General features: G+C 39.8%; 1 protein-coding gene across 2 annotated transcripts in view; it reads right to left on the reverse strand.

The window, feature by feature from the left end:
* Window positions 1–5287: 5287 nt before the first annotated feature.
* The window catches only part of SNX19 (sorting nexin 19), a gene marked incomplete at both ends in the record, with an annotated part of 36812 nt that continues 26624 nt past the window's right edge, over window positions 5288–15475 (reverse strand). For both annotated transcript variants that reach the window (XM_080692469.1, XM_080692468.1), the window contains 3 exons: window positions 5288–5420; window positions 6463–6550; window positions 7417–7601. In XM_080692469.1, the coding sequence (XP_080548595.1) occupies window positions 5288–5420; window positions 6463–6550; window positions 7417–7601 (406 nt within the window). The remainder of the gene's footprint in view (window positions 5421–6462; window positions 6551–7416; window positions 7602–15475) is intronic.

Here is a 15475-nt window from a genome sequence, read left to right on the forward strand (position 1 = left end):
TGTCAATGGTGGTTTCCACGCTACAGTGGAAGAGCTAAGTAGCTATAACAGAGGCCAAACAGCCACAAAGCCTGAGAAACATTTACTGTCTGTTCCTTTACAAAAAAGCTTTGCTGGCTCCTTAAAAGTGAGAATCTGCTTTTATTTTGCTTTATATACAAGGTAGCTTAGTACAGTGGTTATGTACATGGGCCCAGAGGTAGTTTACAGATTTACATGGGGTCTGCCATTTCCTTGTAAGGGACTATAGGTTACAACTTCTCTGCCTTATGCTTGTTATACTTTGGATATAATAAGTCTCCTGAAAAGTTCATGTGTTAATGTTTAGAATTGATATAATTAAGTCATAAGGGTTATAATCTCAGCAGTGCATAAACCCATGTAATGAATTTACTGGGTGGTAACCTAGGGGGGTGGGGTGTAGGTAGGAGAGACTGGGGGTAATCAGGAGGTGGCACATGGGGGTGTGTGGCTTTGGGGAGGGACTGTGCTTGTGTCCTTGAATACCCTTGCTTGCTCTCATGCTTTCAGTCTCCATGATGTGAGAGCAGAGCCCTTGCTCTCTCCTTCTCTCTGCCATCCACCACCATGTCCCTGAACTCTGTCAATGAACCTGGCTTCATAAAGACTGGATGAATACCTGAAATCTCCAGAACTGTGAGTACATTAAATTTTCTAAGTTGTGGTGTCAGTTGTTTTGGATTAGAACAATGAGAATGGTCAATGAAATACCATCTCTAACGTGGGAATGTGGAATAGGACCTATCTCACAGTGTTAATGTGTTGAATGTTAAGGTATTAAAGCGCTCAGGTGATGCCCTCAGCAAATGTTAACTCTTAGTAGGCACCTGCTATTTTTAGGGTACCATGTGGGATTTGTTGAATGTTAACAATAATGACCCCTACAGCAGACAATGTCTATCAACACACACTCTTTGCTTCTTCCTCACTAACATCTAATTAATCTTTTGGGTGTCTGGCCTTTATGGAGGGGTGACCTTTTCTTTGGGGTAATTCCACTGCAAGCCAATCACAGCAGTAATATTCTCAATGTCTGTGGAATGGCATAGCTATGGGCAGTTCTGGTCAAAAAGCCACGAGAAGAAGATTCTTGAAGAGCTTCTGGGAAATGATTCCTTCATTCTGTAAAGGAAATCATAAAAGAGATGCCCCTGTTCTTTATAGGTGTTAGGTCTGGATATGCAGCCAGGAATTGCAGCAACCATGAAGTCAGTAGTCTTAAGATAAAGCCAACGGGTTTAGGATGGCAGAGTAGAGGGACAGAGAGAACCTTGCACTTACAAGGTCTACATGAGAGAATCTAGTGCTTATGGAGTTGCTGAATCAAGTCAGCCCCTGGGACCTCCTATGCATGGACTGATTTTATGAAACAGTAGTTTAATTCCAAAGCATCCTGACTCATATAGGCAGGGTCTATGTTCACACATATTTTCACTCCATCCAGGGTCTAGCAATTATTGTTGGGTACTCTGAGCAAAGAAAGAATAATGGCTGGAAATGGGCTAAGTAGGGCAAAGCAGAACTCAAGAAGGTTCTGGGTTATACAAATCACAATGAGCTATTACATCATACCTGTTGAGATGGACATTATTAAGTACGTGTGTGTGTGTGTGTGTGTGTGTGTGTGTGTGTGTGTGTGTGTATGTTGGAGAAACTGGAACCTCTGTGTATAGCTGGTGGGAATGTACCTGGAAAATCATATATGGAGACTTCTCAAAAATTATGAATAGAATAACTATATGATCTAGTAATTTTACTTCTAGGTATTTACCTAAAAGAAATGAAAGTGGGAACTAGAAGAAATATTTGCACTCTCATTTTCACTGCAGCATTATTCAGAATAATCAAGATGTGAAAGCAATCTAAATGCCCACCAATAGATGAAAGAATGAGGAAATTGTGTCATATCCATAAGAGTATTTATTATTGAGCCTTAAAATGAGACAGTGTCACATATTGCAACATGGATGAACGTGGAGAATAATATGCTCAGGGAAACAAGTCAGTCATAGAAGGGCAAATACTACATAATTCCACTTGTTTCAGTATCTCAATTCATAGAAGCAGAAAGTAGAACAGTGGTTCTTCAATTCACCACCACCATCCATTGGCGAGAGAGGAGAGAGAATGGAAAATTGCTGTTCAACAGATATAATATTTTAGTTATGCAAGATGAACAACTTCTAGAGATCTGCTGTACAACTGTGTTAAAATTGACAATGATGTATATATAACCTAATTTGTTAAGAGGGTAGATCTCAGCCAGGCGTGGTGGTGCACGCTTGTAATCCCAGCATTCGGGAGGCTGAGACATGGAGGATCATGGTTCGTGGACAGCCTCAGATACTTAGTGAGGCCCTCTGCAACTCAGTGAGACCCGGTTTCAAAGTAAAGAATAAAAAATAGGGCAGGGGGTATAGCTTGGTGGTCAAATGCCCCTGGGTTCCATCCCCCAGACCCGCCCCCCCAAAAAAAGAGGGTAGATCTCACGTTATGTGTTTCTTTACAATGATAATATCACCTGACCAAATGGAATTTCAAACTCAGAAATCAGGTGCTTATTTTACTTTTAAAACTTACAAATGCTCATATATTCATATTCAGACATATATTCTACTTGTAGGTTTGTGACACCTCACCCACAAACATGGAAATAAAAACTTGGGTTATCTGTGATGATTAAGTACAGGTTTCCTGGTTTCTTGAATTCAAATAAGCAATGGTAAAGATCACATTTACAATTTGACAGAAAAAACATAGTATCCTTTCCTCCTATTTTTTAAAGAGGTTGTTACTAAGATGAGATAAAGGCCATCAGTCTTTTCTCAAATATTAAATTGCTGACTTGAATGAATAAAACTTAGTCACAAGTAAATGCAAAAGAAAAAAAGAAGTCCTGAGTTAGTGTGGGCCCAATTGCCTTTCATCATACGCCCAGCTGGGAAAACTCCTTCCTGATACCTGCACCTCTCTTAAGTGCTCTTCTGTTTTCTGTCAGAACCTGCTACCTAAACCTGGCAGGTTGCTTTCAAAGCCAGATGAGTTTTGATTATTACCTTGATGATATCCATTATTTCCCTCTGGGATAGAAAGAAGGCCTGTGCAGGGCGTGGTTGCGCACACTTGTAATTCCAGCATTGAGGAGGCGGAGACCAGAGGATCATGGACAGCCTCAGCTACTTAGCGAGACCCTTTGCAACTCAGTAACACCCTGTTTCAAAAATAAAAAATAAAAAATAAAAAATAAATAAAAAAATAGGACTGAGGATTTCACTTGAAGGTAGAATGCCCCTGGGTTCAATTCCAAGTACAAAAAAAAAAAAAAAAAAAAAAGGTCTGAAGGCAGTTCATCCTTGACAACAGGTGGAGTAGAGGTAGGGTCTCTTACATAACATGAAATATGAGGTAGTTACTTGGGCCAAAAGTGTCAAATGATTTTTTAGAATTCATTGCTGCAGGAATTTTCTGGTATATTGGGTTACTGACTTTCTTTGTGCTACATCTGAGCTAGACCCAGTAGCAGATTCAAAGCAACATAGGTGGTTATATGTGAGGGGCAAGAATAGAAAGAGAAGGGTAGTGGGCTTGCCACCTCCACCTATGCTCCTATCCAAGAAACCACAGGATCAGGTCTAAAGTGTTTATTTAGACCCCTACAACTCTACATTTCTGCAGACAATCAAAGAGAGATATATGAGCCCTCTGCCTCTGAAAATCTAGAGTGAGAGATGTTTCCAGAACTTCGGAACTGCCAAGACATTGTCATAACCTACGGCCAGAGGAGTCAGGAGATATTCTCTCATTCATCTTCTTGCCTTTTGGCAAGAATAGCACACCTAAGCCTCCTGATTAAATCAGAATATAACTTAGTTTAAGAGCTTCAGAGTAGGTAAAAAGCAACATGACTGCACAACTTTTTTTTTTCTACAAACAACTTTAATTGTGTGCTCGCCATCTACTTTAGAGTCTATAAGAGACTGGACACTGGTTTTTGATGCCCCAACTCATTCTTATCGGTCTAACTCCAAGACCTTCCTGCAAGTGGAATGATCTCGTGGCTCAGTGAAAGAAGAGCAACAGGCAGGTGGGATGCTAAAGGGCTGGGGTGGGGCTGGTCAGCCAGTCTCCATGGTACCCTGGAAATCTCTTGTCAGCAATTTACATGCACTTAATGAGCAGCCCTTCCCTTGTGATTTTCTGTATGCCTTTTTTTACACCATCAAGTCCTCTGACTATTCCATCTTTCTAGTGGACCCTTCAGTTAAGAGTACCTCTGCCTTTCCTGCCAGGTTTTTAAAGACTAACTAAATCCTTAAGGAACACAAAGCAAGAGCTATTCCCTGCAAATCTGTTACCAAGTAAGTTTCCTACCACAAGACTTGTAAAGAAAGAACACCTCACCCCCTGGGTTTCTATTCTTTGGGCATTCTCTGCCATGGAGCAAGTGCTTTCCCTTCTCTTAGGAAACACTGAGGCTGAATATGCAACTTCCCATGGAATTTTGTTGGGGATAGAGGGAAGGTCATAAATTCAAAAACCCAATGGCTCTTGGGCACAGGGTTGGGAGAAATGCTAATAAAATCTGTGGTGCAACTCCCTCTCAGGAAAGGGTGTGAAGGGTGGGGTGGATTTACCCAAAGCTTTGGCAGTTTGCTTTGTATCCAGGACAGGAAAAGTGTAACTACCCAGGGAAACCTTCATGGCATCCTCTATAAGGTTCTTGTGTTGGAAAACAGAAGTCCCTTGAGAAATATTTTCCTTTCGTCTTCTTCTGGAATTGTTAGGAAAGTAGGTGAGACCAGGGCTTTGACTTTCAAGAGTGGCCCACATAGGAATAAAGTGTTCAGAGATTGATTTCTCCTTTAAGGATCTGGCTATACCTTCTATCCTATTTTACCCAGAGCTTGTACGTTGGTGGATTAGGCACATGTATGCACAGGGCCAAGTTTTTTGGCAAATAATTTTAGGAGGAAGGCAAAAGGAGAAGCAAAAGGGGCTCATTCATCTACTTTACAGCTTTCTCTTCTAAAGCAAACAGGACCTACCCACAAGCAACAATTCAAACACCACAAAAAAGCCATGGAAATGGATATGCATGCAACTGGTACATATATCCCATCACCTGCTACAAATGGAGTAGGACCTGGGGGGAAACTGAGCCACTGAGACCTAGACCTTCTGAGAGAGTTCCAGAGGCATAGGCATCCTGACTAGTCTCTGGGTATTTGAGTTACCAACCTTCAGAAAATGCATAAATAACCCCTAGCTAGGGAGAGACACCCATCTTTTTGGGGTTGCTTGGGCTATCTGAAGCAGAAGTAGTTGTGGCAGACTCCTCAACAGAGGCACAGAGATCCAGGAATTCCAGGACGATGTCCCCAAGGCAGTAAATCAAATGCCTGAAACACATGGATAGAACAACTTAGAGGAGAGCCTGGCTCAGTCAAGAAACATAGGATGGTGTTACAGTCATCTCCCTGCCTGCCCCCCTTTATTGATACCCTAAACTGGAACAGTTTGACAAAGTGTCTGCCATGAAATAAGTGTCTGTTGAACTACCAAAGGGTATAATGTCAACAAAGGCAGGAATAGAATTTGAGACTAGATTTTATAAATTTCCACTTCTTTTACAGAGATACATTAGCGCATCTGCACTACTCAAGAACTGTGAGTGATACTGCTGTGATGTCTGATTACTTACTATTGATGCTTGTCATAATTGATTACTATAAATTTATAGACCATCTTACGGGCAGCAACGCAAAGCCACCTTAGAAAAGGGGAGTTAGATGACACAGATGACTTTGAAGTAGGGGTTGAGAGAAGATTAGAAGAATACACAATAATTTTCAAAAGCAATCTAGCCTCAAGGATGGAGTCTACTGCTTCTGAATTACCCTGGGCATCTTTACCTAGCATTTCTGTTCTCTTTATCAGATTCCAATGTTAACTGCCTTGTCTTTTTCTTATTAAAAAAAAAAAAATCCTGATCCCAACAGTGATTATAGCTTTGCAGTGAAGCTAGAAACCTGTGTTAAAGATCATTATATGGCCTGTAATATATGGGCCACAGTATGTTCTTATAATGCTAACAGGGGCCAGTGCTGTTGGAAATAACTGTTAAGTACACTCAATGAGCCTGGAGGCTAACAGGACATTTAAAACATCTTATATGGGGGTCTGCACTGAGTTTTTCCAGATATAAATGGTAGCTGGTCCAACAGAGGCTGACTACCATGAAACAACCTGCTCTGAAGCTGGGCAGTGTGGATTTTACATAGTGTGTGTGGAACCTAGGCACTAACTATGCAGGGGTACAGAGCAAGTCAAATCTATATCTACCTTCTTCTGAATGTAGGCCTTTACCTAAGACCTTGCATACTTCTGAGAACACAGATAGTTTTACCTATGCTGATGTTGGGTACACGTGTTCTAGCCTACCTGTTGATGAGGGGTTGCTGTAGTGACTCCAAGACTAGACTCCAGCTCAGCCGGCATTTGTTAACCCCCAGGATGCCTACTAAAAAATCTGATGTGGAAAAAACAGATAGTTTTATGTTACAACGAGGACTTAGAGTCTAAGGAAATCTTAGGTTTTCCTTAGGACCTACCTCTACCATCTGATACAGATTGGGTATTTCTGGCATACCTCCAAATCATATAACTGACTCCAAATCTCATACAGAAGAGAAAAGTCAATAAAAACATGTTTTTTAAAGTTGGGTGTCTAAATAAGAACAGATATCAAAAAGTAGTTCTGTAACCTGTTATGAAAGTATAGGCACTATTTCTAAGGTAACTATGTTAGAAAAGAGAGAGTTAATAATAAGGGCAAATATGTTTGTTCAAAACTGAGTTCACTACTATTCCCTGGTTACCACAGCCATTGACAACAGACTGCCTTTTCTGCCCTCTAAACACACAAAGGATTAAAAAAAATGCCTTTCCAGGCTTTGCTTCTACTTACTCCTAAGAACCCATTTATCAATTCTGCATTTCTATAGGACATATCATGTACTTTCCTGGTCCCAAAATGCCATTGGCTGGAAGAGAATGTAAACTCATCTGGTGGGAATAGTTCTAAGACCTGTCCCTGCAGGCACAGCTTCCTCAGATCTGCCTAAGAGTTATGAACTCATATATCTTCAGGATTCTCCTCTGGTTTTAAGTTTGGCTACAGTGATCCATTCCCTTCCCTCGTCACTCTCTGGGTGAGGAATAAAAATAATTTTAACTAATTTTTCTACTAGCCTGAGATATGGTGGGTAAACAGGTTTTTGCATATAGACACATTCAGGGCTCTTCTGAAGATGGGGAAGGGTGTAGGGCAATGTTGGTAAAGCCGGGTGGGAAGGGAAGAGCTAACAGTATAATCAATCCCATCAGTCCAAATACCTGGCAGGATTCCCATTAGGCTCTGCAGAGCCTGCTTCTCAGTAGCCACCTTCTGCTCCTGAGTCCTTATAGGCTTTGGAAACTTGGGCAAAACTCCACCAGGCCAGATGGATTCCCGAAGAAGCCGGAGGTACTGCACCCAGTGCTGTGGACATGTGAGATTAGCCACCTGCACCTCTAGCCACCTGAGGTAGAAGAGAGAAAAAGTTCCATGGAATCTGGAGAAAATGGTGTGCCAAGATGATGGACTGGATGTTTTTGTCTTTCTTAGGGTGACAGTGTCATGAGGTAAAGACCTAGGTGGTTAGGTCATGAGGACCGAGACTGCATGAATTTAATTAGTGTCCTTATAGAAGAGACCCAAGAGAGATCCCTCACTCCTTTTACCACAGGAAGACAAAGGGAGAAGAAGGAGTCTATGAGCCAGGAAGTGGGCCTTCACCCAGATACCAATCTGCTGTCTTTTCATCTTGGACTTTCCAGCCTTCTTAACTGTGAGGCACATTTCTGTTGTTTCTAAGACACCCAGTTTAAGGCATTTTCTTATGGCAGCCCTAATTTATATAGCATAAATCACATAAGTAATCAGGACAGGGAAAGAAAAGTTAGCACTAATGCTTACAATAAAAACCAAAACAATCCAAACACTGGGACCACAGAATTTGAAGATGAGTAACAATAATGATAGTGATATTTACTGAGTGTCCTCTTGGAGCCACATATTATGCTAGGATTTGCAGAACAGAACAAATTTTAAAAAGGCCTCAGCCTTGGTTTGGGGCAAGACCACACCAAGCCTTTCCAGACCTCCTCCAGTAGGAACCACTGGAATCTTCTCAGAGACCCGCACACAAAGCTTTTGGAATAAAGGGTTTGGTGATTTCTATACAGCACACCTTTAGCCTCTTCCTCACCACCTGCTATAACCAGCTGACCTTCAAGCCCCTGTGACCTGAGGATTTCTTATACCTGCCTTAATAGCCTTCTCACCTAGAGAGCCCTCTTCTCTCTGATAGTAGTTTGCCCTCTTGCAGGCCCTACTTAAACTCCACCTCTTCATCAAATATTTCTTGACTGGCCCAGCCAGAAGTGCTCTCCTTTTTAGATCTCCCTTCCAACTTATTTGACAAAAGTTTGGAGCTAATGTTTTAAAGTATGAACTACTTTCTCATGTGTTCACAGCTTTACTTGTTCAACTAAATTATAAATGCAAGAATTCTGTATCTTTTATTTCTTAAAAATTTCTAAAAGTGCCTGGGTACTCATGACCTGTTTGTTGATAGACTGACAACTCTTTTCATTTTAATGAGTATTTCCCATTTTGTCTTATTTTCAAACATTGTTCTTTCAACATTATTCTTTATTTGTCCCTACATTTTTTAGAGTGATATGGTCACTAGCTAAGGTTCAAGATCGTCAAGGTCTCCTTAGTATTTACCTCATTTGATACTAGCATGGCTATGCGAGTAGTGGATGGACCGCTGACTACTTCTATTCATGCTCAGAAGAGCGTTTGGGACCACACCACACGGCAGCTCATGCCATTGCTCCTATACCCAAATTACTTGTCACCTACCCAAGAGCAGAGGGGGCTGCCAAGGCAAACTTTATTTAACCTCCACTCTGCGAGACAGTCTACATTCCACTCAAGCTGGGCATTCCAGTCCTGGGGGCTGCAATCCCCCAAGTCCAGGGCTCACAAATGATTCTAAGAATAGAAAGTCTGAAAGGTAATAGCACAGCAAGAATGGCAGACATCAATGGAGATCAAGTGCAGCACAAAACTGCTCCTGCCCAAAATAGCTATCACGATTGTGTCTGTTATTATTAGGGCTACATCTCCTTTTCATAGGGCTTTTCATTCAGCGAGCCTAAGCCGCCTGATGAGAGGGATCCAGTGTAAGAATTCCTGTTCCTGTTTATAGAAGAGGGTCGCCAGAGGGAGGTGGCTGAGATGGCCTGATTAGGTTCTTTGCAGGGGATTATGTGACCCAAGGGCCCCCTTCTTCTTGAGGTATGTTTACTTATGTTCCTCTTGCTGAGGTAAATGGTATGGGTGTGTAGTAGGCTCTTATCTGAGACAGTTGAGGGAGAAGGGTTGAATCTTGCTAACAAAATCTTCAAGGAACCTGGGGAATCACAGAACAAGGCACATTCAACTAGAATTAGTTTTAGCTCCATTTCTCATTCACATATGCACATAATAAGCCACTCTGCCCTTATTTCTGTCCTGTGGAGCCAAGAATGCCTGTGACTCAAACTCTTCTAAGCTATCTTAGCATCCATACACTCCTCTAGACTAAGCATATTATATAACAGCTATCTGGGTATCTCAGTCATCTGGATAAGTCTTACAAGATAGGAGTTAAGAGTTTTTTGAATCAATATTAATTCATCTAATGGGAACAGAACTTCATACTGCAATAGGAAATGATGTCTGTTCTCTGTTCTCTCCCAGTGATTTGGCATTTCATGAACATATGTTGGGTGCAAAACTAAGTTTAGTATGTGATAAAATATCAATTTAAACAAATCTGTAAGACTACAATTTACCAAACTCTAAGTGGGAATGCTGGGAACAAGAATCAAAGTATAAAAACATAAATTTAAGCACCCAATGATAAGAATGAGTCAGCAAGTTAAATGAATTTTTGGGAGCTAATCAAGAGAATTGAGAGAGGGGACTGAAGCATTCAAATAAAAATATCAAATGCCAGCGCAACTAGCCAAGCACCATAGAGTGGGTCAGTAGAAGACCCTGGAAGTCAGTCCTAGGAATATATAAAACAAGACTTGTGAAAACGGTCAGAAATAAAGTAAATTTCTGGTCTAAAGAGGTTGAGAGGTTAGAAAGTGGCTTCTATCTATAAGGAACTGCAGACTGTTAGCTTTACCTATTTTTGTCCACATTCTACAGGCCATGCACTTGCAACACATGTAATTTAAACATTTGGTTTTTCTAGAATTCTCCCCTTGCCTAGAGTTTTCCTATTCTTCCTCTTCTGAGAAAACAAAGGCTTTCCCTCAAACAATTGGGCTCAGCTTGGTCTCTCTTCCTAGCCCTGGGGAGCCTATGTAAAAGACAAAGAGAAAACCTTCTTGCACATAGAAATTCTGAGGGATAATATTTCATCATGAATGAGGAATCCTCCAGTCTAGAAAATAAAAATGACAAAACCCAAACTAAAAAAAAATCATCACAACTATCCCCATCCAAAATGCTCTGCTCCTCATATAATTGCTAAAATTTGTAAGCTGTAATCCAATTTCCAAGACATGTTTTATTACTACATGCCATACCTTATTTCAAGTTGTAAACTTCCTTGTCTGACACTAGATAGAATTAACTGCTAATAGGTTATTGATAACAATGATGAGCATAGAGATCTTTTCTCTTCTCTCCATTCCTGTCTTCCCTTCTTATCCCATTATTCTAATATAAAGTGAAGCTCCATACACACCATCATTTCTTTACCTAATTTTATTAACTCCCTTGGTCTTGCTGAGTTTACTCAGAAGCTGAACTAAAGCAGAGAAGACAAAAAGGACGTGTAAGAATATTACAAGAGACTGATTCCTTGACCCTTTTTTGTTAGCTCTTCTTTCTATTGCACATGTCCTCTTTCTGTTCTTAATACAGTAGTGGGAAGGTTAAAATCAGATATTTGTTCCTATAGCTCTCTTAAAGGAAGGCAAAATGGACGAATGTGATGTATCACAGGGCTTTTCCAACATTAGTTTCTGGATTCTGTTGGTATCACTTACTCTTAGGCTAACAGAAATCTAAAGTTTCAAAGTGGATACACACATGTATGCCCCTCCCACTATTTATTATAAATTCCTTATAATAAGTCATTTGCTAAATATGAATGCTATTGTTTATGTAATACAAGATGCATGAGGTAAATATGCTAAAATAAATATGGCAGAAATAGCTTCAAATAGATTTGGTTTTGGTTTCCATCACTATTTCAGTTCTGATTTTGTATTTAGAGATCTCTCTACTACTCTACCTTTATCCAAAAGAGAAAAAAAGAAAAGAAAGGAAAAGAAAAGTCCAATCTAGGTCTGCTCTGTCAAACCATCTCTGAACAATTTGATACACATGGAAGCCTTGATAGGTGCCAAAAGAGCCAACAGCATGACAAAACAACAGGCCGACACTAAGACTTTTAAAAAGAGGTCCTCTCATGCCAGGCATGGAAAGAGGGAGGATGTGAAGATTAAGGCTTGCCATCACACCAAGAGTGCATGTCCACTCCATCTTCAAGGGAACCTGGTCTGAAATAGCTACAGATTGAGGAATGAAGCAAGGGCTAAAAAGGAGATGGTTTAATACTAGGGCTTAAGATGGCACTTCAAGGTTAGCAGAAGGTCAGTTTCCATCAAAATAGCGGAATCAAATCTCATGAGTAAGGAGGGAAGAGTTTAGAGACCATGTCTAATCCAGTTAGCCAAATTCCCTTCACTACTTTTCTAAGAGAGCTGCCATGGCTAAATGAGGAAGGGTCCTGACTCAGTATGGCTTAATGTGGAAGAGACAGAGAATAATGAAACTGTGAAATAGAAAATATGCCACTATTCTAACAAGAATGCCTGGTGCAGGCTGAGCATGGTGGTACACACCTGTAATCCCAGTACTTGGAAGGCTAAGACAGGAGGATCAAAAGTTCAAAGCCAACTTCAGGAACTTAGCAAGACTTTGAGTAACTTAGCAAGACCTTGTTTCTAAGTAAAAAATAAAATAGGGCTGAGGTGTAGCTCAGAGGTAGAATGCCTTTGGGTTCAATCCTCAGAACAAGGTGTGTGTGTGTGTGGGGGGGGTATGTATGTGCAAACTCGGTACAGTGTAAATGAAAGAAAAGAACAGGTCTATTCCTCAAGGCATATTTATCCACTGGGTTCTATCTTAGAGACAGTCTAAGAGCAATTATGTTCCAATTTCATTCTAAGGTATCAAATCAGTTCAAAGAAAAAGAGAGAAAAAAGAATGATATTAAAGCTGATCTTTAATGACTCCTTCTTGTGTTTATGAATAGTTCTACTGCTCTAAATGGACTTATAGTAGATTAGAAGTGTTGACTCATTTTATTACTCTAGGAGTAGTTTTTGACCTTGGCACTACTGGCTTTTTGGACTGCTGGTTCTTTGTTGTGGGGAAATATGCTATGCATTGTAAGATGTTTACCATATCCCTGCCTCTCTACCCCCAAATAGATTTAGTTGTAACAATCAAAAATTATCTCCAGAGGTTGCCATATGTTCCCTGGGAATAACATGGTTCCAGCTGAGAATCACTGCCTTGACTTAGGGTCTTTTATCAGGCTAATTTCAGTCATTTTAGACTTTTTGGTTATAGCTCAATATTCCTTAAATCATGGGCTGGATACCTCTAGAGGTCATGTAATCTGTTTTGTTGCCTGTGGCAACATTTAAAGAAATCTAAATAGAATTTAGAATAGAGGATATAGAAGTACATTATATGCATCTATGTACCGGGGTACTTTGGTTTCATATGTATGCATGTGTATATCATATCAGATATGTTTGTATACCTGTGTATGTGACTGGGCAGGCATGTGTGTTCATAATGGCTACAATGTAAATTTTATTTATTATTGTGGACTAAAGGTTTCAAAAAACTTGATAAACATTGATACAGTATAAAGGATTAGTAGTTCCAAGAGAAGGGAGAAAAACATCAAGCCACATTTTCAGTTTCTTGGAAACACTGCCTGTCCCCCTCCACCCAAATACCCTGTAAAAGGTTCACAATGGCATATACCATGAATACTGTGTTCTGTAGCCCTGAAATAGGGCATGTTATTCTCCAGTATTAGCTCAGCCACTTAGTTGCCTCAATCTATAGGGTGGGGAAAAAGCAGGTCTGGGGGTGGGGTGGTTGCGTAGATTCAGGGCATTTCCCATTAAAGAAGTTATTTTCCCAATTTCACACCTGATAAAAGTAATACTTCTCTTCCCTCTGATTCCTTTCCCAGGCCTCTGTCTTCCTGCCATGCCCCTTCTTGTATTTATAGACAGTTCCCCGTCAGCTCTCTTCTGTAGGCTTCTATGTCCAATAACTAGCCAAACTCAAGTTACTCGGCTGTGTCTGAGAAAGTTCAACATTGCTGCCCTCTGACTGTGTATTTAGGTCACCATCCTTTCCTGCTCTGTGCAGAAGAATGAGGAGGAAATGAACTCTGAGGGCAAGAAACTCCAGCCTCTTTCTCCCAGTAACTATTATGAGATCTAAAATGGCTCACGAAGTGTGCACAATTTCCTCTTTGATTTTTGCTTTCATGTTTTAAATCATGAATCCACATCTTTGAAATATGCGCATCAATAGAAGACTTAACCCATGCCAATCACCATAGTTTAAGGATTTGACTTCCATACTTTCATACCTAGGCAAAAACAGTTTTTGTTTTTAATTAGTAATGCCTAAGTTACAACTATGAGATGAATATGCATTAGAAATTCAAGGATTCTTAATCAAGGAAGGAACTTCAAAGAATCATCTGTTGAACCTTAGAGATTATCTTTTTTAATTCCACCAATCCCACATGTGAAAAAACTGAAAACTAATAAGGAAGATTGCATATTAAGTGGGTTATACAAACATACAACTTGAGAACTGGAATGAAACCTAGAGATCATCTTATCTAACCTCCTCCCAAAGTAGAAATCCCCTCTGTGATATTGAGGCACAGATAAGGGCTCTCTGGCCTGTGAATTCAGAACCTTGTCACCATTAGTAGTGTGACCTTGGGGAAGTTTAGTTCCTGAAAAGGATAATTTTAGTTCATTAAAAACGTTTCTTAAATTTTGGCAACCCAAATCATCATCCTTGTGAATTCTCATTGGTCTTAATTCTACCATGTGGAGTTAATAGACACTCGGTCAAATCTCTCTCAAAAAACTGCACCTCCCGTTTTTAAATTCAGCCATTATTTCTCCCTTAAATCTCTTTTACAACCCAAACATCCTTGGTTTTGCCATCTTCTAAGTTGGGCACCCAGTGGACACTCAATAAATGTCTGAGAAATTAACCACTCCTCATTCTGGGTCTATCCTCTGGGTATGTACTGCTTTGTGTTTTCTCTCTTAAAATAGAATATCCAGAACTACAACCTTAAGATGTGATCTGACCAATACAGGTTACAGGGGATTAGAGGGTTCTTTGATCTAAATGCTATCCTTCTATTGGGACAGCCAGTCTCTGTGTTGATCATACAAAAGACACTGACTCATATTGCATTGGCAGTTAGTCCACACATATGTACTTTTAAAGGAAAATTCACATGGCCCCTGGTTAAGCATAGTCCTCCCCCTATATTTGTGCAATTAAAAACATTCTAACCTTTGAAATATTTTTGAATCTTGATATATTAATTATTCCTCTAAGATTAAAGTTACTTGCAAAATTACTTAAGAGCAAGAACAATAGTCCATTACTAGACATTTCTTTTAAGGTTGACATATAACTTTTAATTCTCTGCTGCTAAAAGCACTTCAATGATCTATAAGTAACTTAAAAGCACTATATAGCCAGTCCAGAGCATATATGACCATTTTGTCTACATGCACATTAAGGCAAAAGCTTATTGAAATTTATATACAACTTAACTACCACTGTATTTATTTGTCACATAATCTTGTCAAAGAAAGAAACCATACTAAACAGGCAGGGCACACTACGACTGAACACAGACTGCTTTGCAGAGCTGATTATTTCCCTTCCTTAGTATTCACAAAAACATCTATTTTATAATCTGCTTCAGAAATTTTGAGATAAATGTGAGGGTCCACATTTTTATCCATTTTATACCCAAAGGTAATGTATTTACCCAATATCAAACCATCTCCATGGGCAATGCTTCTTAGTGAGTTTGTTTTTAATGATACATATAAATTATTTTAGTTTCATGGAATACAATTCATCTAGGTTAGGTACATGCACTTGGAAACAGGTTAAATCCTCAATATTTATATTCTCCTTTTAATCTTCATTTCATGCTTGTTCAGTTCTTGTTAGACCATTTTTCTTTTTCTTTTT

The sequence above is a fragment of the Muscardinus avellanarius genome (assembly GCF_963383645.1).
Source record: "Muscardinus avellanarius genome assembly, chromosome: 1".
NCBI classification, from domain to species: domain Eukaryota; kingdom Metazoa; phylum Chordata; class Mammalia; order Rodentia; family Gliridae; genus Muscardinus; species Muscardinus avellanarius.